We start from the raw sequence: 20773 nt of genomic DNA on the forward strand, positions 1-20773 counted from the left end.
CCCGGCGCCGCCGCAAGGGATTGTGGAAGGCATGGTTTCTCCAAAACAGCGTTTCGCCTCCCAATGGCGGGAGAATCTTGGAGACCCCCTCCCGGGTGGGTGGGGCAAAGAACAAAGCGTGACCAATCACAGAGGGAGCTTCTGGAAGCGCTGAAAAGCGGCGAATCAGAAGGCAGGGGCTTCAGCCTTGACTGGCGCGCAATAATTTGAATACAGTGGCGGAGCAACTGGCTAGGCAGAGAAGGGGTTGCTGGCTCTGAGGTGCAGGTAATTGCTGCAGAGGGCTGAGGCGTACGGTGGGAGACGGAGGATAACGGGAGATTCAGTACTAGAACGTAGAGGTGAATGTCAAGGGAAAAGAAGCGTTTGCTCTGGGCTTGGCGCGTTGGCGGCTTGAGCCCAAAGCCACCAACCTGTTCTCCGCACTTCCAGGTCAAAGGGTTTCCATCTTCTTTACCCCAGAATTTTCTTGTGTTTTTTTTTTGTTTTTTTTTTTTTTTGCCCTGAAAGGCATACCTTTCCTTATTCAGCCTTAGAAGGAAGGTTCTTTTTTAAGCCGCAGCTCGACATTAATTCCCAGAGTCCCTGGTCTTTCTGTTTAACTTCAAAATCACGCTTGTGTAATTTTTAAAAATATACCTAATCCAAAGAAAAAGGAAGGGAAAACTTTTAATGAGCAACATATCATCTACCTGAGAGTTAAGGTGCATGATCGTTTATTTTCAGCAGCCTTAGGAGGTCAGGGTATTTTATAAAGGAAACAAGCGGCTTGCTCAGGCTCCTCGGCTAGTAAAATGGGAGAGGAGTATGCTGCTTAACCCGGTTTCTTGCTGGACTCGAATGAAAAAATTAGGATCATTCTCTGCCTTCACTGGACATACATGCTCTTGAGAAACAGTTAAACCAACAAGAAAATGTGTTAATTGGATTATTAGGAAGCGAGGGTGGAATGGAAGCATAGGGTAGCACCTAACAGTAGGAAGGATGGCGTGAGGGCAGTGGTGAGAAAGGAGCTCCAGAACGTAAGTGTTTAAACTTGGTATGAATTAATCAGGCTAATTAGAGGGGGACGTGTGCCCCTGCAGTGGGATAAAAAATACTTCTTGGTAGGATCATTTTCCAGCTTGAAACGTATGTACTGTCCCTGCCTTTATTTCCTGTTCTTAATTGCTACTGTAATGTACTGTTTTTCCCTTTTTTCCCTTTATAGTTTGAATTTTTATTAAAATGGTTTGCTTTTTTAAAAAAACAAACTTTCTTTTGAGTCTTTAATGGACTGTCACCCATCTGAAGACTTTTTAGACTTTGAAAGCGTAATTTTGATATAGTGATTTTTGTAAACATTGGATGAATTTGGTTCTTCTAATTGTCCTGTTGCTTTCAGGAGTTCAGTTAAGAAGATGTCAGCTTTTAAGCCAAGGAAAAGGAAGCAGGATTCTTTGAATTGTGACAGGTGAGTCTCATCCTATGGAGAGAAAACCTTAAAAAAGAAAAATTTACCTTTTTACCTTCTCTCGTCTATCTCCTAAAATTTCCATTCTTTCACTTGCCCACTCCTTGTGGCTATAGTAACATTTTATATTCTAATTATAATCTGGAAATATTGTAAGCTTTCCTAATTAATTAATGCTTTTGAAGAGAATCAGAGAAAGCTGTTTTCTATGGGTTCAAAATGTATCTCAAATCTTTTATTACTTTGCTGCGCCTTTCTGCTCTCTTACATAATATTTGACATAGAGTTTTGCATACAGTAGATGCTCACCTATAAGCAATCCCAGAAAGTCTGTGTACTTAGTGCTTACTACATGTCATGCCAGATATAAATGACTCCCCACAGAACAGGCCCTAATTACATAGAATTAATCATTTTAGGGGACTTGTAGCCACTGGAGCAAAGTACGTGAGCAATAATTTGTATATGCCCAAGACTTAGAAATAGGTTTTAAAATACACACTCACACATATCCATATACATGCATATCAAAGCTCCTTTATAAACAGTGTTTTCACAAACGGTATCTTACTTTTGAAAAATATCTGAATGCTTGTTTAGTAAAAAATAGTATTTGAGAATACTACTGTTAAACTAATAGCTAACGTGTATGGTTGGATGTTTGGTGAAGAGGATGCATTGTTTTTAGTATGATCTAAGTTGTTTTTTATTTGGCAGTAGATTGAAATAAAAATTGAAGTAAAATAGCAATACTTATCAACAAACTTTTTCTTTTCATAGCCTGTTATCAGACATTCCATCAAAGAAATTAATTTTGGACTTTACTGAAAATATACCTTCATCATCTAGTAAAAAGCACATTTGTCGAAGCAGTGATAAAAATGAAGCAAAGGTGCATTGCCCTCAACAAGGCCATCTCATTTCAAGTCCACTCAAAACCACTAAAAAAAATAGATTACCATCTGCAAATCAAGGTTTGCCTTTTAAATCTGCTGTGTCTACTGTATCTTTTTACAACAAAAATAAGTGTTACCTCAATCCATTGGAAAGAAAGATGATAAGAGAAAGTAGATCTGTTTGTCTACAAACTAATAATGAAGATAAGTCTTTTCCTAGTATGACAAAAAAAATTCAGGGAAAACCAATCCACTCCAAGAAGATGAACAAAAAACCACAGAAGAATTTAACTAAGTGTCGATCGAGTTATAAGTGCATCAAGCCTGTATCAAAGAATTCTCAAGATTCCAAGCAAAACCGAGTGGTCTATAAACCAATTGTAGAGAAAGAGAACAATTGTTATTCAGCTGAAAATAATCTGAATGCTCCTCGAGTTCTAAGCAAAAAAGTCAAACCACAAGTAACACTCCAGGGTGGAGCAGCATTTTTTGTTAGTAGGAAAAAATCCTCTCTTAAAAAGTTGTCTCTGGAAAATAAGCCATTGCTGGGACTCACCCAACAGAATACATCAGAAATGATTGAAGATTTTAATGTAGACACTGTCACTGAAATAAAAAATTTTGAGACAAGGCAAGTGTCAAAGTGCATGTTACTAGAAAATCTGAACATTGAGCTGCTGGGTACAAGATATAAAAATGAAGAGAAAGTAATAAAGGTAAAGAAAACTAAATATATTACCTTTAAAACTATAATAAGTTGGCTATATAACAAAACATCAGTATACATTATGTATCTATATCTATATATAACATAGTTGAACAAAATTTTCTTTGCAGCCTGAAGGACTGCTTTTATGAAAGTAAATAGTATAGTTTAATCACTATAAAGAATTTAGAGGCAGGGTGGAAAGATGGGACTTTTCTCCCCTTCTTGGCTTAAGGAAAAATACCAGCATTTTCTTGTCATGGAGATATACATTTTATTAAATTCCCTCATGACTAAAGTCCAGAGAAGCTTAACTCTTATTTGGTAGTCACTGTTTTTAGGAAGTAGAAATAACGAAATTCAGGTAGTAGATTTCCAGAGTATGAGCATATTGTTTTTTTGTTTGTTTCAGCTTATTATTTAAAGTACTAGGTTATTCTAGAAAACTTAGAGAATGCAGAAAGTATAAAAAGTATATCTTCTGTAAACCCACTACTTGGAGAAGATCACTGCTAACATATAGTTGGGTTTTTGTTTATTTTATGTAGTATGTTTTCATGGTTGCTATTCTGTGCTTTTTTGATTTTGTTCATCAATTTAACACAGCTAGCCTAGTCTAGGGCTGTCCGATAGAAATAGAATGCCAACCACATATAATTTAAAATTTTCTAGTGGTTACATTAAAAAAAAATTTATAAAAAGTTTAACTCTCTCTCTCGTTCTCTCTCTCTCTCTCTCTATATATATATATTTTTTTTTTTTCTTTTTTTTTTAAAGACTTTATTGGGGAAGGAGAACAGGACTTTATTGGGGAACAGTGTGTACTTCCAGGACTTTTTTTTCCAAGTCAAGTTGTCCTTTCAATCTTAGTTCACCTTTCAATCTTAGTTCAGCTTCAAGTTGTTGTCCTTTCAGTCTTAGTTGTGGAGGGCGCAGCTCAGCTCCAGGTCCAGTTGCCATTTTCTAGTTGCAGGGGGCACAGCCCACCATCCCTTGCAGGAGTCGAAACTGGCAACCTTGTGGTTGAGAGGACGCACTCCAACCAACTGAGATGGCTCAGCGGCAGCTCAGCTCAAGGTGCCCTGTTCAATCTTTAGTTGCAGGGGGCACAGCCCACCATCCCTTAAGGGACCGTCAACCTTGTGGTTGAGAGCCCGCTGGCCCATGTGGGAATCAAAACGGCAGCCTTGGGAATTAGGAGCACGGAGCTCTAACCACCTGAGCCACTGGGCCGGCCCTAACGCTATATATTTTTAAGTGTTACCATTTAATGTAATCAGGATAAAAAGTTATTAATGAGTTATTTTACATTTTTTTATGCTAAGTTCATGAAATCCATGTTTATTTTCACTTCAGTATGTCTCAGTTGGGACTAGCCAATTCTTATAAATTCTCATTAGCTGCTTGTGACTTGTGGTTATCATAATAAACGATACAGGTCTGCATACACCTTCTGTTGTTGAACTACCTATCAGTAATCTCATCAGAGAAAGGTTTTTTTGTTTTGTTTTAAGGTAGCTAGGAACAGAAAGCAATTGAGGCAGTAGGCTTTAAGAAAGGCTGTCTTCTGGTTTGGGGCTTCTATGTCTGTGGTGTCTTATTTATACTCCCCACAATCTTTGCAGCTGGAGAAATGATAGGTTTTCACACAGTGCCCAGTACAATGAAACACATATTGTGCAATTCCAATTCTTTATAGTCTTTTCTCTCCTCACCCACCTCCTCTCATTGTTTTCTTCATTGCTTCCTCTCAAATTCAATCCCAATTCATACCTTTTGTACTCACCCAAATTTCAAATCTCAGTGGCAAAGATTATAAACTTGTGGCCAGGGAACCAAGTCCAGCCCATGAATGTTTTGCTTGGCCTACATAATGTTTAAAATTTTTTGAGCCAGCATTTTTTTTTTTTTTGGAATGTAATATAACAGATATCTGGTGTTACATGAAAAATTGAGGTCTGGCAAAGCTAAGCCCTTGTTCCCGCATGGTAATAATCTTTGCGGACAATATCAGGCTACCATTTGACAGGTATGGGCTCTTCATTTCCCTCCACTAAATCAGCGTATGTATATGTATTTAGATCAGTTTTGCTATTAATTTTACTATGTTGCTATTAATTTTAGTTTTGCTATTAATTTTACTTACCTGCTGCCCTCATAGGCATTTAAGTTAGCAATCCCCACTATACATGTCTTTTCCTGTTCATCAAGTATTGCCAAGTATATTGTTAAATGGAACATGTTCTTGCTGGCTAAGCCATGACAATCTAATTCTACTAATTCATATTATTTCTGCCCAAAATAACTCCTATATCTTGATAGGGATTTTGGGTTTTGGTTACATGGGTACATAAGTTTATCAAAATTCATCAGACCTTTATATCTTTATATCAAAACTTTATATCTTTGCATTTCACTATATATAAATGTACGTCAATTTTTTAAAAAAAAATTGGAGCACAACTCAAGCTAAAACTATTCTCAACCCAGCAAAAAAAGTGTGTGTATTAGGGCGGGGGGGTGGTCTGCAATTCCATCCAGCCTTCTCCTGATTAGTATTCTCCATTATCGATTTGGTAATGAGGATACAGCCTTGATAACAGTGACATGACGAATTCTCTGCAACTCTCTTTACTGCCGTATTTTCTGAGCTTCATTTTAAGAGGCAGCTTATTGAGTTCTGTTTTTCAGTAGTCTGAGAAGCTGGGCTCTTGTGCATCTTAAATTTGTGGAACTAAGTTCTTCTCTCAAGATTTTGTGAAATACCCACTACTAGTGTTCACCTCTACTAGCTAAAGGTGAATCCTATTTTCATTATTGGGTATATAACCTTTCCCCCATTCATTATGGAGCCCTGAGAAATGGCACTGATGGGTTGTCTCAGCTCTACTGAGATATTGTGGTCTTAAGTAGGAGTTTTACTTTAGTCAAAAGTTTTTTTCATTTTCCTTCAAGCTCTATATTCTCTTAAGTCTCACCAAATGAGTAGTGCTAGTGAAATTTGTTAGAATTTTTTTCTACTTTGCTTTTTTCACTTCCCAGCTACTACCCCAAAAGTGGGAGTTAGAAGCCTCTCCAGCTACTCCAGAATGTTCTTTTTCTTCCTGTGACTGCCTGTTTTTAAAGCTTATGACAAAAGGTTGTTCCTCTCTGGTTTGGTGGCTACTGAGGAAATGTTTGCTATTTTCACTAACTTTTGTTTCCAATGTATTATTATATAAGGGATGTTCTATCATCTCTATTCTACCATCTTTATCAGGAATTATAGTACATTTTTTTTTAGGATAACGAATTGCAGATTTAAATATGCACACCCTGTCTTTTAAAAGGTTATATACATTTAGTAAATATAGGGGAAATTTTCCTTAAAATAGGCTGAAAATTAAGGATTTAAAAATCACATTATAAAATGTAATTCGTAATATAGACATTTTGTTTTAGAAACATCTATTAGAATTCATTCACTAAATAGAAAACAAAAATTATAGGTTTTCTTTAATTTTGCCTGTTCATTATCAGGATTCCTCAAGTGGAGTAGTTTGTTCAAGGGAACATAAACCTGATGAAAATAAGTGTTTTCCTTCAGAAGATTCTCACAATGAGAACAAGGCAGGTAAGTAAGAGAAAACATCTTTCTCAAAATAAGTTCATTTACTTACAATAGTGCTTCGTGACACATGTCAATATAAAATCATATACATAATAATATTTGGGGTTTTTTTTTTTATATTAGGTATCTGTGCCTGTGCTTGTATCTTTGTGTTTCTCTTGACACTGTTCTCTATGATAAACAATGAAATGCATTTTGAAAAGGAGGAGACAAGGAGAACTTAGGCTGAAACTGAAGACAAAATACTGGTATTTCATTGGTCTGTGGGATATGGACAAGTTACTTAAGGTCCCTAGAGCTAGGCGTTCTCATCATACCTACCATACCTACCTTTTACCCAAAATAATAGAAAGGACTAAACACAATTTATGTTACAAATTTTGGATCAAAGCCCCAATCTAAGCAGAATTTGCTAAGCCATAGAAAGGACACTGGACGGGGCATCAGGAACCTTGGTGGTTTATCTAAGTATGCCACTAATTAACTGTGATCTAGGGATGAGATCGCTCAAGTAAAGAGTTAGTCTTAATTTTTAAATTCCTCTGAGTTCTGAAATTCTATTTCTAACTTATGATGTCATTATTCAATTAAATAGTATTTACTAAACTGAATAAATAGAGGTTAATTAACATTCTACTTACCAATCAGATTCTTGGTAACTTTACCTTGTTAGTTATATCTTTAAATGTGGAAATAAATTAAAATTCTACAGGTAGAATACTGACTATAGTGAGAAACTGTAGCTCATAGGAAGAAAACAAAAAAGATAAAACTAAAAGCGTAATCTGGAACATAGCCCTTAGGAGGATCTAATTTGTGTACATATATAATTATATATATGTGCATACATATGTATAAAATGATTGTTCGTAATGATAATAACTAGTATTTACTGGGTAGTAAATACGTACCAGGCAGGGCTAAGTATCCAGTATGCCATTATGTTTCCCATGGGTTGTGCTATCACTGGTATAATAAAACATCTAACAAAAATAATGCCTTTCTATTTGTAGTAGTGAAAAATTTTTCTTTTAAAATTAATTTATTTCAGTATATTGTCAAATCTATTTAAAGAAAAATATGTAGTGAATAAAAAATAATACAGATGGTATAAGGATATGGCAAAATCTGAAAAAATGGCAAAAAATGAAGGTAGTATATAAATGGTAAAAGTTTTTTACTTGATGACTATAGTTTATCATTTAATTCTCACAACCACCGTAGGAAATAGGTTTGTATGTCCATTTTATAGATGAGGAAAGAGACTTAGGTTAAGTAACTTACCCATAGCAGATCAGACTCGCACTTATCTTGGTCTACTTTCTAGAGAATGAGCTCTGTTACCTTTTATATCCATTTATTACCTCCATTACCTTTGCCTCTTTATCAAAAATCAGTTGACTATATTTCCGTGGGTCTGTTTCTGGGCTCTATTTTGTTCCTTGCTCAATTTGTCTATCTTTTTGCCAATACCATATTGTCTTGATCACTGTTAAGTCTTGAAGTCAAGTGATGTGAGTATTTTGGTCTTAATTAGCCTTTAAAAACTCTTAAGATATAAAGCTTTGAGTTTATTTTGTTATACAAATTATTGTAATTTTTTTTCCCCTACCAGTTTCTCCTAAGTCCATTGTCTATCCCATCTTCAGTGCATCTTCAGTCAATACAAAAAGGTAGGCATTGCTCTTACGATTATTAATTATGAGTTCTATGGGTCTCTTTCTTTCTTATACTATTTAATTCGGGAAGCATTTTGTTCTTCCCCACTAAGGGGATATTAAGAATAGGAGTGAAATCAGACGCTGTCATAGAAACTTCATCGCAACCCAAGAGTTGAGAGAAGAGGCAGATCTTTATGGACTTCATTAATAATAATTGCTAACATTTTTATGCAGAACCTGACCGGTAACAAGTAGTTTATATCCATTATCTCACTTAATCCTCACAACAACCAAGAAGGTAGGTTCAATTCAAGTGTCATATATATATCGGTTTTCACTGTAATTCCTCAAGCATTTTAAATCAATTCCATTTTTAGCTGAAGAAACTTAGTAATTCAGCCACAGTTGCATAGCTATTAGGTGACAGAGCCAAGACTAGAATCCATATCTAAATCAAAGCCCATTAGGCTATATTGCCTTTGCTGGGCATATTAGTGATAGTTAATGTTAAAGAGCATTTACGACCTTATGATGTAGGTACCGTTATTACCCCCATTTTATAGATAAGGAAACTGGCCACAGGCTTAAGTAACTTGCAGCACTTAATGCTATTACAAATCCCAGCAGAAGCTACCACTATCCTGGTCAAAGCTAAGGGGGCGGGGGGATTGAGAGGAGGCATGCGCTGATGAGAGCATGATAGGTGGTAAGCTCTGTAAAAGAGGTTTCCTACAGTCTGAACATCTTCCTAATGGCTTTGGCTCTTCTCCCCCATTTGATGATAAATAATGAGAGGTTCTGAGTAAGGTGCTTCCTAGCTAAGTTCTCCTACTCTTAGGACTCCTCACCTTAAATCACCTCAGAGAGTGGGTTGGGTGGGCAACTTTCCCCCTTCAAAGGCCATGTTCCTATTTTATCCCCCACATTTCTCTTTTCTCATCTATGTCTTCTTTCATGACTGTTGAGTAAAGGTTGAAATCTACTGCAATTAGATAAAAGTGTGTAAACTAATTTAGCATAAGGAGACATTAGGATACTATTGATTGAGTCATTGGAAATTGCTTTTTATATAGGACCCAAAAGGTCAAATACCTCGGTGTTAGGAGCAAAGTGCTCCAACCACCTGAGCCACCGGGCTGGCCTGAACTATACCGAGTTTTTAGAGATGTGAAGATAATACATGGTCCTGCTATCAAGGGGAGGACAGGCATTTAAACAAAGACATATGATAAAGTGTTAAAATTGCTAAGATAAAAATAAAGAGATTGTGATCATGCATGCCGAGATGGAAAGAGCTCATAGAAAATACTGAAAATTGCCAGGTGCTCTGCAGATATTATATACATATCAGTTTTCTTTTCACTGTAATTCACCCAACATTTAAAATTATGGAATAATGTTTATCAACTTTCTATTTCAAGATCTCTAGTTGAAGAACAGTCTTCTGTGGGATCCATTCTACCTTCTAACTTCTTGAAACAGATCAATGCACAGAAAAGTACTAACGCCAGAGATACGAATAAAGAATCAAAAGACCAGCTCATCATTGTGAGTAGATTTAAAACAAAGCTTCTCCTATACGTGGCTCTTATATACAGAACATGCAGCCAGACATGTTTTTTAAGCATAGTCAACATAGGTGATAGACATTCTCAGTTTTGTAAATTCCAGCTTTGTTGTAGTGGCAGCATTTAAAGCTAGTCAAGTATATTTTCAAACCAATAGTATCGGGCAATGCTAGTCATTAATGCTGATGAGTGAGTTGTATTCTGATAAGGAAGATTATTGCTGATCAACAAAAGATTTAATGAGGGAAATGTAATGGCTGTGTGTGATGTCAGAGGGATAATGGATGGGGGGAGGGGGGTTATCACTGTGTGAGGGATATAAATGATAAATGTCTAACTATTACTTTGTTTTGTGCACCTGAAACTAATAAAAACCAAAAAAATGAAAAAAAAAGATTTAATGAGAATAGCTATGTTGTATTAGACCTGGGTTTCGCAAACTTGGGGTGTGGTCCAAGTCTGGACCATGGGCCATGAGCTAAAAATGGCTTTTACGTTTAAAAGGTTGGGGAAAAAAGAAGAACATGTGACAAACCATGTGTGGTGTGCAAAGCCTAAAATACTTACTGTCTGGCTCTTTGCAGATAAAGTTTGCCAGCACCTGTATTAGACAGTTCAGAACCTGGTATTTTTAGTAGCATTAAGCAATGCCTTAGGAGGTAGAATGGGAGTTACTAGGCCATGATATTGAATATTCCTGACTTTTCTTTATTCATGAATTTATCTTTGCTTTTCCCTAACTTTTATTATGTATTATATTTATTATTTTATCAACTCTTGGAGCAGAGGATTTTTATATTCCTAAACACTTAAGGAAATAAATACTGTATAATGAACATAGAAGTCCTGAAATTTTTGCCCTGCCTCTGAAATAAGGCTTTTTTTAGGTCTCATTTAAGACTTTACTAAAGAAGTTCCCTTGTTCTTCTTAGCTATAAGTTTTATGATTTAATCGTATTCCTTTTTAGAACTATGGGTCTAACTAAAGAATCTTGATTTTTTTTTTTTTTTTGCACTGTCCATTCCAAGAGACAAATCCATCTTTTTCATTTTGTTTGCGGGAAGGGGAAGGAGGATGTAACCAGACTTTCATTTAGTATTTCACTTGTGCCACGTGAAAGAAAATAAGGAGAAATTTGAATGGATGGTTACATGAACTAAATGCAGAGCTATGTGTGATATGTTGAGATGGCTTCCTCCCCCCCACCCCCAATTACAGGACGCGGGTCAGAAGCATTTTGGAGCCACCATGTGTAAGTCTTGTGGCATGATCTATACTGCTTCCAACCCTGAAGATGAGTTGCAGCATGTTCAGCATCACCACAGATTTCTGGAGGGAGTCAAGTATGCAGTAAGTCACAGTCTTTCAATTTGTTCTAAAAGTAAAACTGCTTTAAAAGATATACATTTCTTTTGCTTAAATATTGAAAGACCCATATATCCGTAAATATTTCATCATCTGCAGTTTTGTCCATAATATTTGAGGCTTATGGTATTTAAAAGTTAACGTTTTTTTAATACATACCATTTCAAACTGTCCTAATATAAGAGATGTATTGGTCTAGGTTGAGTGAACACCCTGTGCTCTCACCCCGAGCTTTCTAAGCAGAGCTAAACAGTCAAGATACAAAATTCAAAGATTTGGAGTCCCATCTTCTCCTCCCTTTAATTTCTTCTTTATAGATTGCCTTAGAAAAAGGGCTTTTGTATGACTTCTCCAGGCTCTTGCTTTTCTGAGAGGAGAGGTCTCTTTATCCAGAAACTTTCTAGTCCAAATATATCCTATTGTGGGCCTTATCGTTACAATAGTACCTGCTACTCAGATGCATCCTTTTCCTCCTGTTTTTATTGCTGTAGTTCATACCTTCATCACATTTTTAGGCTGGTTTATTAAAACTCTGCTTATCCTTCCCCTCCCCCACTTTCCTGCTCCTAATGATTCTTTTTTCTAGATATTTTCATGAAGAGCTCTTATTTGACTTTGCCTTGTTTTGTAATTAGTTATGTACATGTATCCCAAGAAGGTGTCAGTTCCTGGAGGACAGGCATTTTGTTTTAGACATCTTGTATTTCACTTCTCACATCACTTTATTTGGATTTACATTCCTTTATTTGGATTTTGTTCTGTCTTTTCTGTGTCATTCATTGTTCTTTTTATCCTCTCCAGACCAAATTATTTAATGTTTTGGATTTTTTTTCCCTCTTCAAATTAAACTGTGATTTCTTTTTTATCCCCTCCTTTGGCAGGGCTGGAAAAAAGAACGTGTAGTAGCAGAGTTTTGGGATGGCAAAATTGTATTGGTCCTGCCACATGATCCAACTTATGCTCTCAAAAAGGTATAGAACATTAGCTTTTCAATCCTTGTTGTCATAATCCTTCCCTCTCCCCGCTCTGAGAAACTGCCTATGTTAAAGTATAAAACACCTTTGCTGATGGGTAAATCCACTTTGGTACACATGTAAGGATGACTTTCATAGTAGTTCATACAAAACTAAATTTAGAATTAAAAGACAAATAAATGAATGGCAGTTGGAGATTAAAGAAAACAAATAAGGTCTGTAGTTTATCTTTGACCTTCATCTTCCACTTGTGAAAGATAAACTTTTCCGTGTTGAGAGATGAATGGCCCCAGAGTCTATTTCTTATGTTGGTGTTGCTTATATTTCTTGGGCTGGATGTTTAGCCCCAGTGAACAAGGGAAAAAGCTGAAACAAAATCCGTTTTGGCACTTCCTACTTCTTATCCCTCCCAGGCGCCTGAATTTCTTTCTGCTGAAAGTGATCTTTAAAATAGGTTCTTAAATCCCTGTTTCCAAAGTGGCAGACACATGCAGCCATAGGGAAACAATTTGGAGGGGTGTGTAACTTTAGGATATAGAGATAAAAGAAGCAAAAACTTAGCAATAAGTTTTGTGCATATAAATATATATAGCTTCTATTGTACTTTTTAAAACATTCACCTCTTTTGGTCTTTAACATCATTAGGTAGAAGATGTGCAAGAACTTGTCGATTGTGAATTGGGCTTCCAGCAAGTTATTCCCAGATGTCCAAACAAAACCAAAACCTTTCTCTTTATATCTGATGAAAAGAGAGTAGTTGGGTGTTTAATTGCAGAGCCCATCAAACAGGTATGGTATAAGTCTTTCAAATTAGTGGCCTAATTTGTGAGCAAAATAAAGTAGTTGTGAGAAATTTTAATAAGCATTTAAGACTACTACCATTAATGACATTTATTTCCTACTAAAACATCCTTGACTATGTGAATGATTGAAGCCATTTATTTATATTATTTGGTATTTTGCCTTATATAAGTAGGATAAATAAGTCAGTCTAATGTTCATGTAGTCATTTCTATACCTGGATTAGAAAGTATAATGATTTTAAATAAGCAAATCTATAGAGCCCAGTTATTGAATATGTGGCTTAGTGCAGATTAATAAATTTGGCAAAATAGTCATCGTTTGTCCCTTAATTAGAAGTTGGCAAACTACAGCCTGTGGGCCAAATGTGGCCCACTACCTATTTTTGTAAACAAAGTTTTAGTGGAACATAGCCAATGCATATTCATTTCCATGTTATCTGTGGTTGCTTTCATGGTACAGTAGCAGGGTTGAGTGGGTACAACAGGGATCACATGGCCCAAAGAGCCTAAAATATTTACAATTTGTCCTCTTATAGAAAAAAAGTTGCCAACCCTTTTTCTAGAATGGAGATGTAGTTTTTGCGTTAAAGGAGCTTGCAAGGTAAGTTTTAGCTAGAGAGAATTAGAGTTCAAGTGTGTTCTTTTTACTTGGCTATGTAATATTCTACACTTACATATCCTTTTAAAAGTACTTATCTGTCTCAATATATTTTGAAATGACGCTAGCATTAATTTATGCTGTACTTTTTGTAATTGCCTTCCTTTTAGCCCCTCATTTCCACCATCTTTATTTCTTTTTTTCCCTGCTCTTTCATCTAATATGTAGATACACACAGTCTCTTGTGTGTTTATCAGAAGTTGGAGAAAAAAGCAGCTGGTTTGTATTACTGGCAGTAAAAATGACAATGTGGCCTTTTTTATTTTAAAGAAGTAAACTGTATGTAGTGATTGTAGGCAAATATAGCCAAATAACTCATACATATTCTCTTCTGCTCATTCTCATTTCAAAAGCAAAGTTTTCTTGGTGGTAGTTAAAATTTAGTTAGAATAGCTACAATAAAAAATAGTGACAATTTTTTGCTGGCGAGGATGCAGGGAAACTGAATGCCTTATGCATTGTTGGAGGGAATGTAAAATGTTACAGCCACCCTGGGAGAAGTTTGGCAGTTTCTTACAAAAACTAATCATGCATTTACTATATAATCCAGCAGTCATACTCCTGGGCATTTATCCCAGAGAAATGAAAATTTATGTCTATACAAAACTGGTACCTGAATATTTATAGCAGCTTTATTTGTAATAGCCAAAACCTGAAACAAGTGTCCTTCAGTAGGTGAATGATTAAACAAACTGGTACATCCATACAATGGACTATTACTTAGCAACGAAAAGGAAGAAACTGTTGATATAAGCAACATCTGGGACAGATGTCAGAGGCATTGTGCTGACTGAAAAAAGCCAATCTCAAAAGGTCACATGCTGTATGATTCCATTTATATGACATCCTCAAAATGACAGAATTATAGAGAACACACCGCGGTTGCCAGGGTTTGGGAATGGTGGGGGGAAAGGGTGGTGGTGATTATAAAGAGGTAGCAGGAGAAAGATTTTTGTGATAATGCAATAATTCTTGTTTTCAGTGTAGTGATGGTTAAATGAATATACAAGTATAATGAATTGTCATGGAACTACACACACACATTATATCCATGTTAATTTCTTGGTTTTGGTACTGTACTGTAGTTATGGAAGATGTGACCCTTGGGGGAAGCTGGGGGAAGGATACCTGGTCTCCTCTATGTACTATTTTTCATCGTCCTGTGAATCTATAATTATTTGAAAATAAAGTGTTTTTTTTAAACCTTAAATGCCTACCAAATTTCATACTCAACATGTAAAAGTCTTAAGTTGTTACCAGTTTTTTAAGAATATCATATATACATTTTAGACTGGAGAGAATGGGAGAAGTTTATGTACTTTATTAAAAGTCAGAGTCTGATTTTTTACAATTTTTTAATCAATAAGAGAAGGACGTTTCATAATAGTATGTAATACACTGGAATGTTGGGACTATCTCAATACCACTAGCATTTTTTTAAGCATTATGTGACTAAATGAACAAGAATTCAAGAACTATCAAAGAATTTTTAACATAATTGGTGAAGGTATAAGATTAATCTTAGATACTTAAGTTTCGTTTAAGGAATCATTTTTAAAAAGAAATACGAATTTACCTGTATTGTTAACTCTAGATGTTTCTATATGTTATTGCAGGCCTTCCGTGTCCTGTCTGAACCAACGGGACCAGAATCTCCAAGCTCTAAAGAATGTCATAGGGCTTGGCAGTGTTCCAATGTACCAGAACCTGCAGTCTGTGGGATAAGTAGAATCTGGGTCTTCAGACTGAAGAGAAGAAAGCGCATTGCAAGACGACTGGTAGATACCCTCAGGTAAGAAATATAATGGATTTAGACCCAGATTCACTTTCCCAGAACCTTTCCAGCTCATGAGCCGAAGAGAATGATACTGGTAAGACACTTCTGTTTGAATTCTATCAAAGGCAGGCTAAGGCAAGTACTAGAAAAACAGTATGTACTAAGTATATTCAGTTTTGGGCACAGCATTCTAAGTCTGAAACATTCTAACCCCATGCTTTTCACACTACCTGTGGTGAAAGACTAGTTTAATTTGTTACAGATCAACACTTTAATAAAGATGAATTGCTAGAAAATGAAATAGAAAAACAAAACAAAAAATGGAAAATACAAGCCCTAATTTTTAGTCAACAGATGTAAAATTAACATTGCAATAAATATATTTAATATAATTAAATATAAAAACAAACAAAATATAGGTTTAAAAAAACTTACATTCATTTTCATTGATAATATGCAAGTAGGTGTTTAATAAAGTTACTCATAAGTGTAACTAAATGTAAAAGTGAATTAGTAAAACAACCCACAGAGTGGGAGAAAATATTTGCAAATCATTTATCTAATCGGGGACTAGTATATCTAGCATAATAACTCAGTACAACAATAAAAAGATACATAACCCAACTTCAAGATGGGCACAGGATTTCAATAGACATTTCTTCCTTGAAGAGATACAAATGGCTGATAAACACATGAAAATATGCTCAGCATCATTAGCTGTCCAAACCAAATCACAAAGCAAAACCATGAGGAGATGCCACTCCGTACCCACTAATCAAAACAAGGGGCAATAACGTATTGGTGAGGATGTGGAATTGGGACCTTTGTACGTTACTGATGCGAATGTAAATGGTGCAGCTGCTGTGGGATGTCGTCTGGCAGTTTCTCAAAGATAAAGTGCTACCATATGACCCAGCTATTGTATTCCAAGCTACACTCAAGTGAAAGCATATGTCCACATAAAAACTGACATACGAAGGTTCATAACAGCATTGTATTCATAATAGCCAAAACAGTACAAATAACCAAGTTTGTGATGAATGGATACATTTTTTTACAATGGGGTATACCCGTACAATAATACAGTGGGATATTATTCAGCCACAAAAAGGAAAGGAGTACTGACACATACTACAGCATGGATGAACCTGGAAAACTTTATGCCAGTCACAAAAGACCCCATATTGTATGATTCCATTTATAGAAAATATCCAGAATAGACAAATCCATAGATAAAAAGTAGATTAGTAGTTTCCAGGGACTGACTGAGGGAAGGGAGAATGGAGAGTGACTACTGAAGGGTACAGGCTTTCTTTTTGGGGTAATAAAATGTTCTGGAGTTAGATATTGGTGATGGTTGCAGTTTTGTGAATATTACTAAAACACTGAATTATACACTTTTAAAGAGTGAGTCTTACGGTATATGAATTGTATCTCAAAAATAAATTAGCAATTCTCCATTTTAAACTCCTATGTGCACACTTTGAATTAACACTATGTTGATCAAGTTTCTCGTGTGACAAATGAGCTTACTTGCTCGTTAGTTTACCTAAGTTGGATGGATGAGTTTCACAATACTTATTCTCTCAATTTCTTGTCCTTCAGATAACATTACAAACCAGTGGCCACACTTTGGAGAACATTATTCTAGCATTTTGAGTTCTATACACTTTTTAGGAAAGGACACCACAGACCACTGTGGGGATCCAATCTTGGGCCACCCTCCTGGTCATCCGCATGTACCTTACAAAAGGGAGCAGTGAGAAAAAGTGATGTCTATAAAGACTATTTGATAATTATGAATACCTCTATTTTCTGTATTTTAAGAGATACATAAATTTGGTCTGAGGACTGCCAGTATCTGATAGCTCCATCAGGCAGTAGGGCAGTGCTTCTCAAACTTGCAAGTGCACATGAATCACCTGGGAACCGTGTTAAAGTGCACGTATGGTTGAGGAGATTGTGGGGCCTGAGAATCTGCATTCCTAGGAAGCTCTCAAGTGACGCTACATGTTTCTGGTCTGAGTCCTAACAATAGATTCTAAGCAATAATGAATAAAAATTAAGTTGCCGTGAAAGGAGAAATATAAAACATTCATGTGAGGACCTCTCTCTGTTTTGTCACACATCTGAGTTGAAGTTGCATGTAACATAATTGACAGCTATCCTGTACATGAGGAACCTTAGGCTGCATTCTCTCGTCTGTACAGGCAGTATAGGTTTCAATCCTCACAAGAGTCGATTATTATTCCTGGTTATTTTACTCAAGGATCAACTGAGGCTCAGATGGAATTAAGTACAAACTGATGAACTAGTAAAAGGACAGAGTTAGTATTCAAACCCAGAGATCTAATGTTCTTTCTGTAGCTGATATCACTAATAAAGACAGTAAGAACAATTTAGTCAAACCAGTATTTTGGATTCTAGTACATTTGGCAATAAATAAACTTTGCATTCACTTATATAGTAAGTATACCAGAAGCTGATATCTTAGCTTCTAATTAAATCCGATTCTTTGTTTTATTTTGAAGTAATTTCGGACTTATTTAAAAGTAAGTTATAGGATCAAATATATGGTGATGGAAGGAGAACTGACTCTGGGTGGTGAACACGCAATGGGATTTATAGACGATGTAATACAGAATTGTACACCTGAAATCTATGTAAATTTACTAACAATTGTCACCCCAATAAAATTAATTAAAAAATAAATAAATAAAAATAATTGTGGTTTAAAAGGTTAAATAAAAATGATTGCAAAACTGCAATTATTTTTGCACCAGCCTAAAAAAAAAAAAAAAAAAAGTAAGTTATATACATTATGCTTCTTTACCCCTTTGTATATCAATGTGTATTTCTTAAGAACAAGGATATTAAATTCTCCTACGTAAGTACAGTTCAGTGATCAAATTCAGGATATTTAATATTGATGTAATGCTTTTACCTAATGTATAGCCCGTGTTTCAATTTTGTCTCAAATGTCCTTTATATTTGCATTTTTTTCCTGTCCAGGATCACAAATTTCATTTAGTCATCATAGCTTGCTTTAGTCCTCGTTTTCCTTAACCTGGAACAGGTTTTTAGCCTTTGTCTTTTGTAACGTTGAAGAATTAGAAGAGTAGAGGCCATTACGTTATAGACTATCCCTCAATTTTGTTGAATTCTTTCAACCATTTCATTACTTTTAATCCTAGTTGAGCTGGATCAAGGAATGTTGTAGTAAAAATGCTGATTAGTTTTTGCCTTCTTTAAGCTCTGAGTGTGTGACGTAGCTCAGAATAGTTATTGGTTAAAATCAGTGATGGGTATTTTTGGTGTTAATTATCTATGGCTTTTAATTAGCAGTACTGTCTCCTATTAGTTGCTCATTATAATGGATCACCTAGAGTCAGCTGGTTTGTCTGGTTCCTTTTGCTTCTCAGCAGAATTTTTTTCTGGATCTTAGATTTCTCATCTTTGAAATATTAGACTGTCATCTCTAAAATCTAAAACATTAAGTCATTTGATCACTTAATAATGATTTTAATCCAGTATTCAAGAGATTGACTTGTGATAATGTTTAACTTGTGAAAATTTTAAGTTCGTTTTATTGTTAAATTGTCTTTTCCTCTTTTTTAGGAACCGCTTTATGTTTGGCTGTTTTCTCAGCACGAATGAAATAGCATTTTCTGACCCAACACCAGATGGCAAGTTATTTGCAACCAAGTACTGCAACACCCCGAATTTCCTTGTATACAATTTTAATAGTTAAAGCCAATTTCAACTATAGAATAGTTACTATGTGGATGAGTTCAGACAGCCCCTTATCAGAGAAGAACCATTTAACATATCAAAATAAAAATACGGAGACACACACACACACACACCTTCCTGTTTTGTTCCTTATGAATTGAAAAGTCAGGGATAAATTTGTTGAAAATTATGTGGAGAGTCAAAGAAAGGAAAAATCTTTGGATGACGTATACTGACTAATACTCTGAATCCTTAATTACAAAACTTTGGGGCTATAACTAGAAAATTATTTGCCTCCTACATAAGAACGATGACAAAGCAGGGTGGTTTTCCACAGAAATGTGACCACTTACCTTTTATAAAGCACCCTTGGAGCAGGATTATTTCATGCTCCATCAGAAGCAAACAGGAAAATTTAAAGACAAATAATTTCCATGCCCACTTTTTAAAGGTAATTCCTAAATTCTGTACACAGAATTCTCACCTTATACATAGCTCAGTTTGAATGTATTTAGGAAGTGTTTTGAATTTCTAGTTGTAATAGGGAAAGATGGTAAAGAATAAGATTTCCATATCGTTTTATGTACAATAGAATTCTATAGCTGTTTAATCTTTTTTAAAAATCATATTAATCAAAAGCACACCTGTCACCAGATTTCATTAAAATTAGTAATTGCACTACTGTCATTTCATTAATTTTTGGTGTGTGAAAATGCTAATTGTGCTACTTTAGTGAACTTATTACTGGTAATTGAAGTCATTAATAAAATGGATGCCCTGTTGGAATTAGATGATTCATATGGTTACATTTAAAATTTTTTTGCATGTCTAAAATACATCTTACTTGTTTCTGAGATGTCTGAAAAAATGTATCAGAACCAAGGTTAGTGAATAAATATATCTAGGCTGATGGGCCAGAGAACACAGTGACATGTAAATACATCTATATATGCACACATTTTTCTAATATAATTCTTGAATACTTTGAAAAGCAAAGAATTATTTAGATTGTTTTGATTCTAAAAAACATTACTATCTGGCAATAATACTCTAGGGAACTAGTTTTCCAGGTTATAACTTTATGTCGATTACTTTCATTTACATTCTTTCGTTTGCCTGTAAATTAACATGGTTCCAAAATTTAAAGGCCTGGGTTCCAAAAAGAATGTGGAAGTGTTAAAATGTGTGTGATTATGCAAACATTTTGATGCTATTTTCTGCACTGTTTTTAAAAATTGTTTTAAATATTTTATTTAAAAATGTTATTAACATTATTTGCTCAATGCTTTTGTGATGAAGCAATTAAAATTCTTTTCAATGTTCTCTGTTCTCATACAATTGAATACTGATTTTCTTTTTAAATTACTTTTAGTGGTTATAAAAATAGTACATGCTCTTTGTGAAAAAGCAATCTTTGAAAACATATCCACACAAAAACCTGCAGTTATTTAGTTTTAGTCATAATTGTCAAAACGTAGAAGCCACTGAAATGTTCTTCAGTAGATGAATGAATAAACAGGTACATCTAGACAGTGGAATGTTATTCAGCTCTAAAAAGAAGCCAAAAAA

The 20773-nt window shown here is 35.2% G+C and overlaps 1 protein-coding gene across 1 annotated transcript; it reads left to right on the plus strand.

The window, feature by feature from the left end:
* Positions 1 to 22: 22 nt before the first annotated feature.
* ESCO2 (establishment of sister chromatid cohesion N-acetyltransferase 2) lies at positions 23 to 20538 on the plus strand. Its single transcript, XM_081076289.1, has 11 exons — positions 23 to 267; positions 1385 to 1453; positions 2234 to 3065; positions 6575 to 6668; positions 8281 to 8338; positions 9748 to 9874; positions 11114 to 11245; positions 12142 to 12231; positions 12880 to 13023; positions 15312 to 15487; positions 19091 to 20538. Exons 2-11 carry the CDS (start codon positions 1401 to 1403, stop codon positions 19221 to 19223), a joined length of 1839 nt encoding a protein of 612 aa, XP_080932415.1. The 5' UTR covers positions 23 to 267; positions 1385 to 1400; the 3' UTR covers positions 19224 to 20538.
* The last annotated feature ends 235 nt before the right edge of the window (positions 20539 to 20773 follow it).

The sequence above is a fragment of the Rhinolophus hipposideros genome (genome assembly GCF_964194185.1).
Source record: "Rhinolophus hipposideros genome assembly, chromosome: 16".
Taxonomy (NCBI): Eukaryota; Metazoa; Chordata; class Mammalia; order Chiroptera; family Rhinolophidae; genus Rhinolophus; species Rhinolophus hipposideros.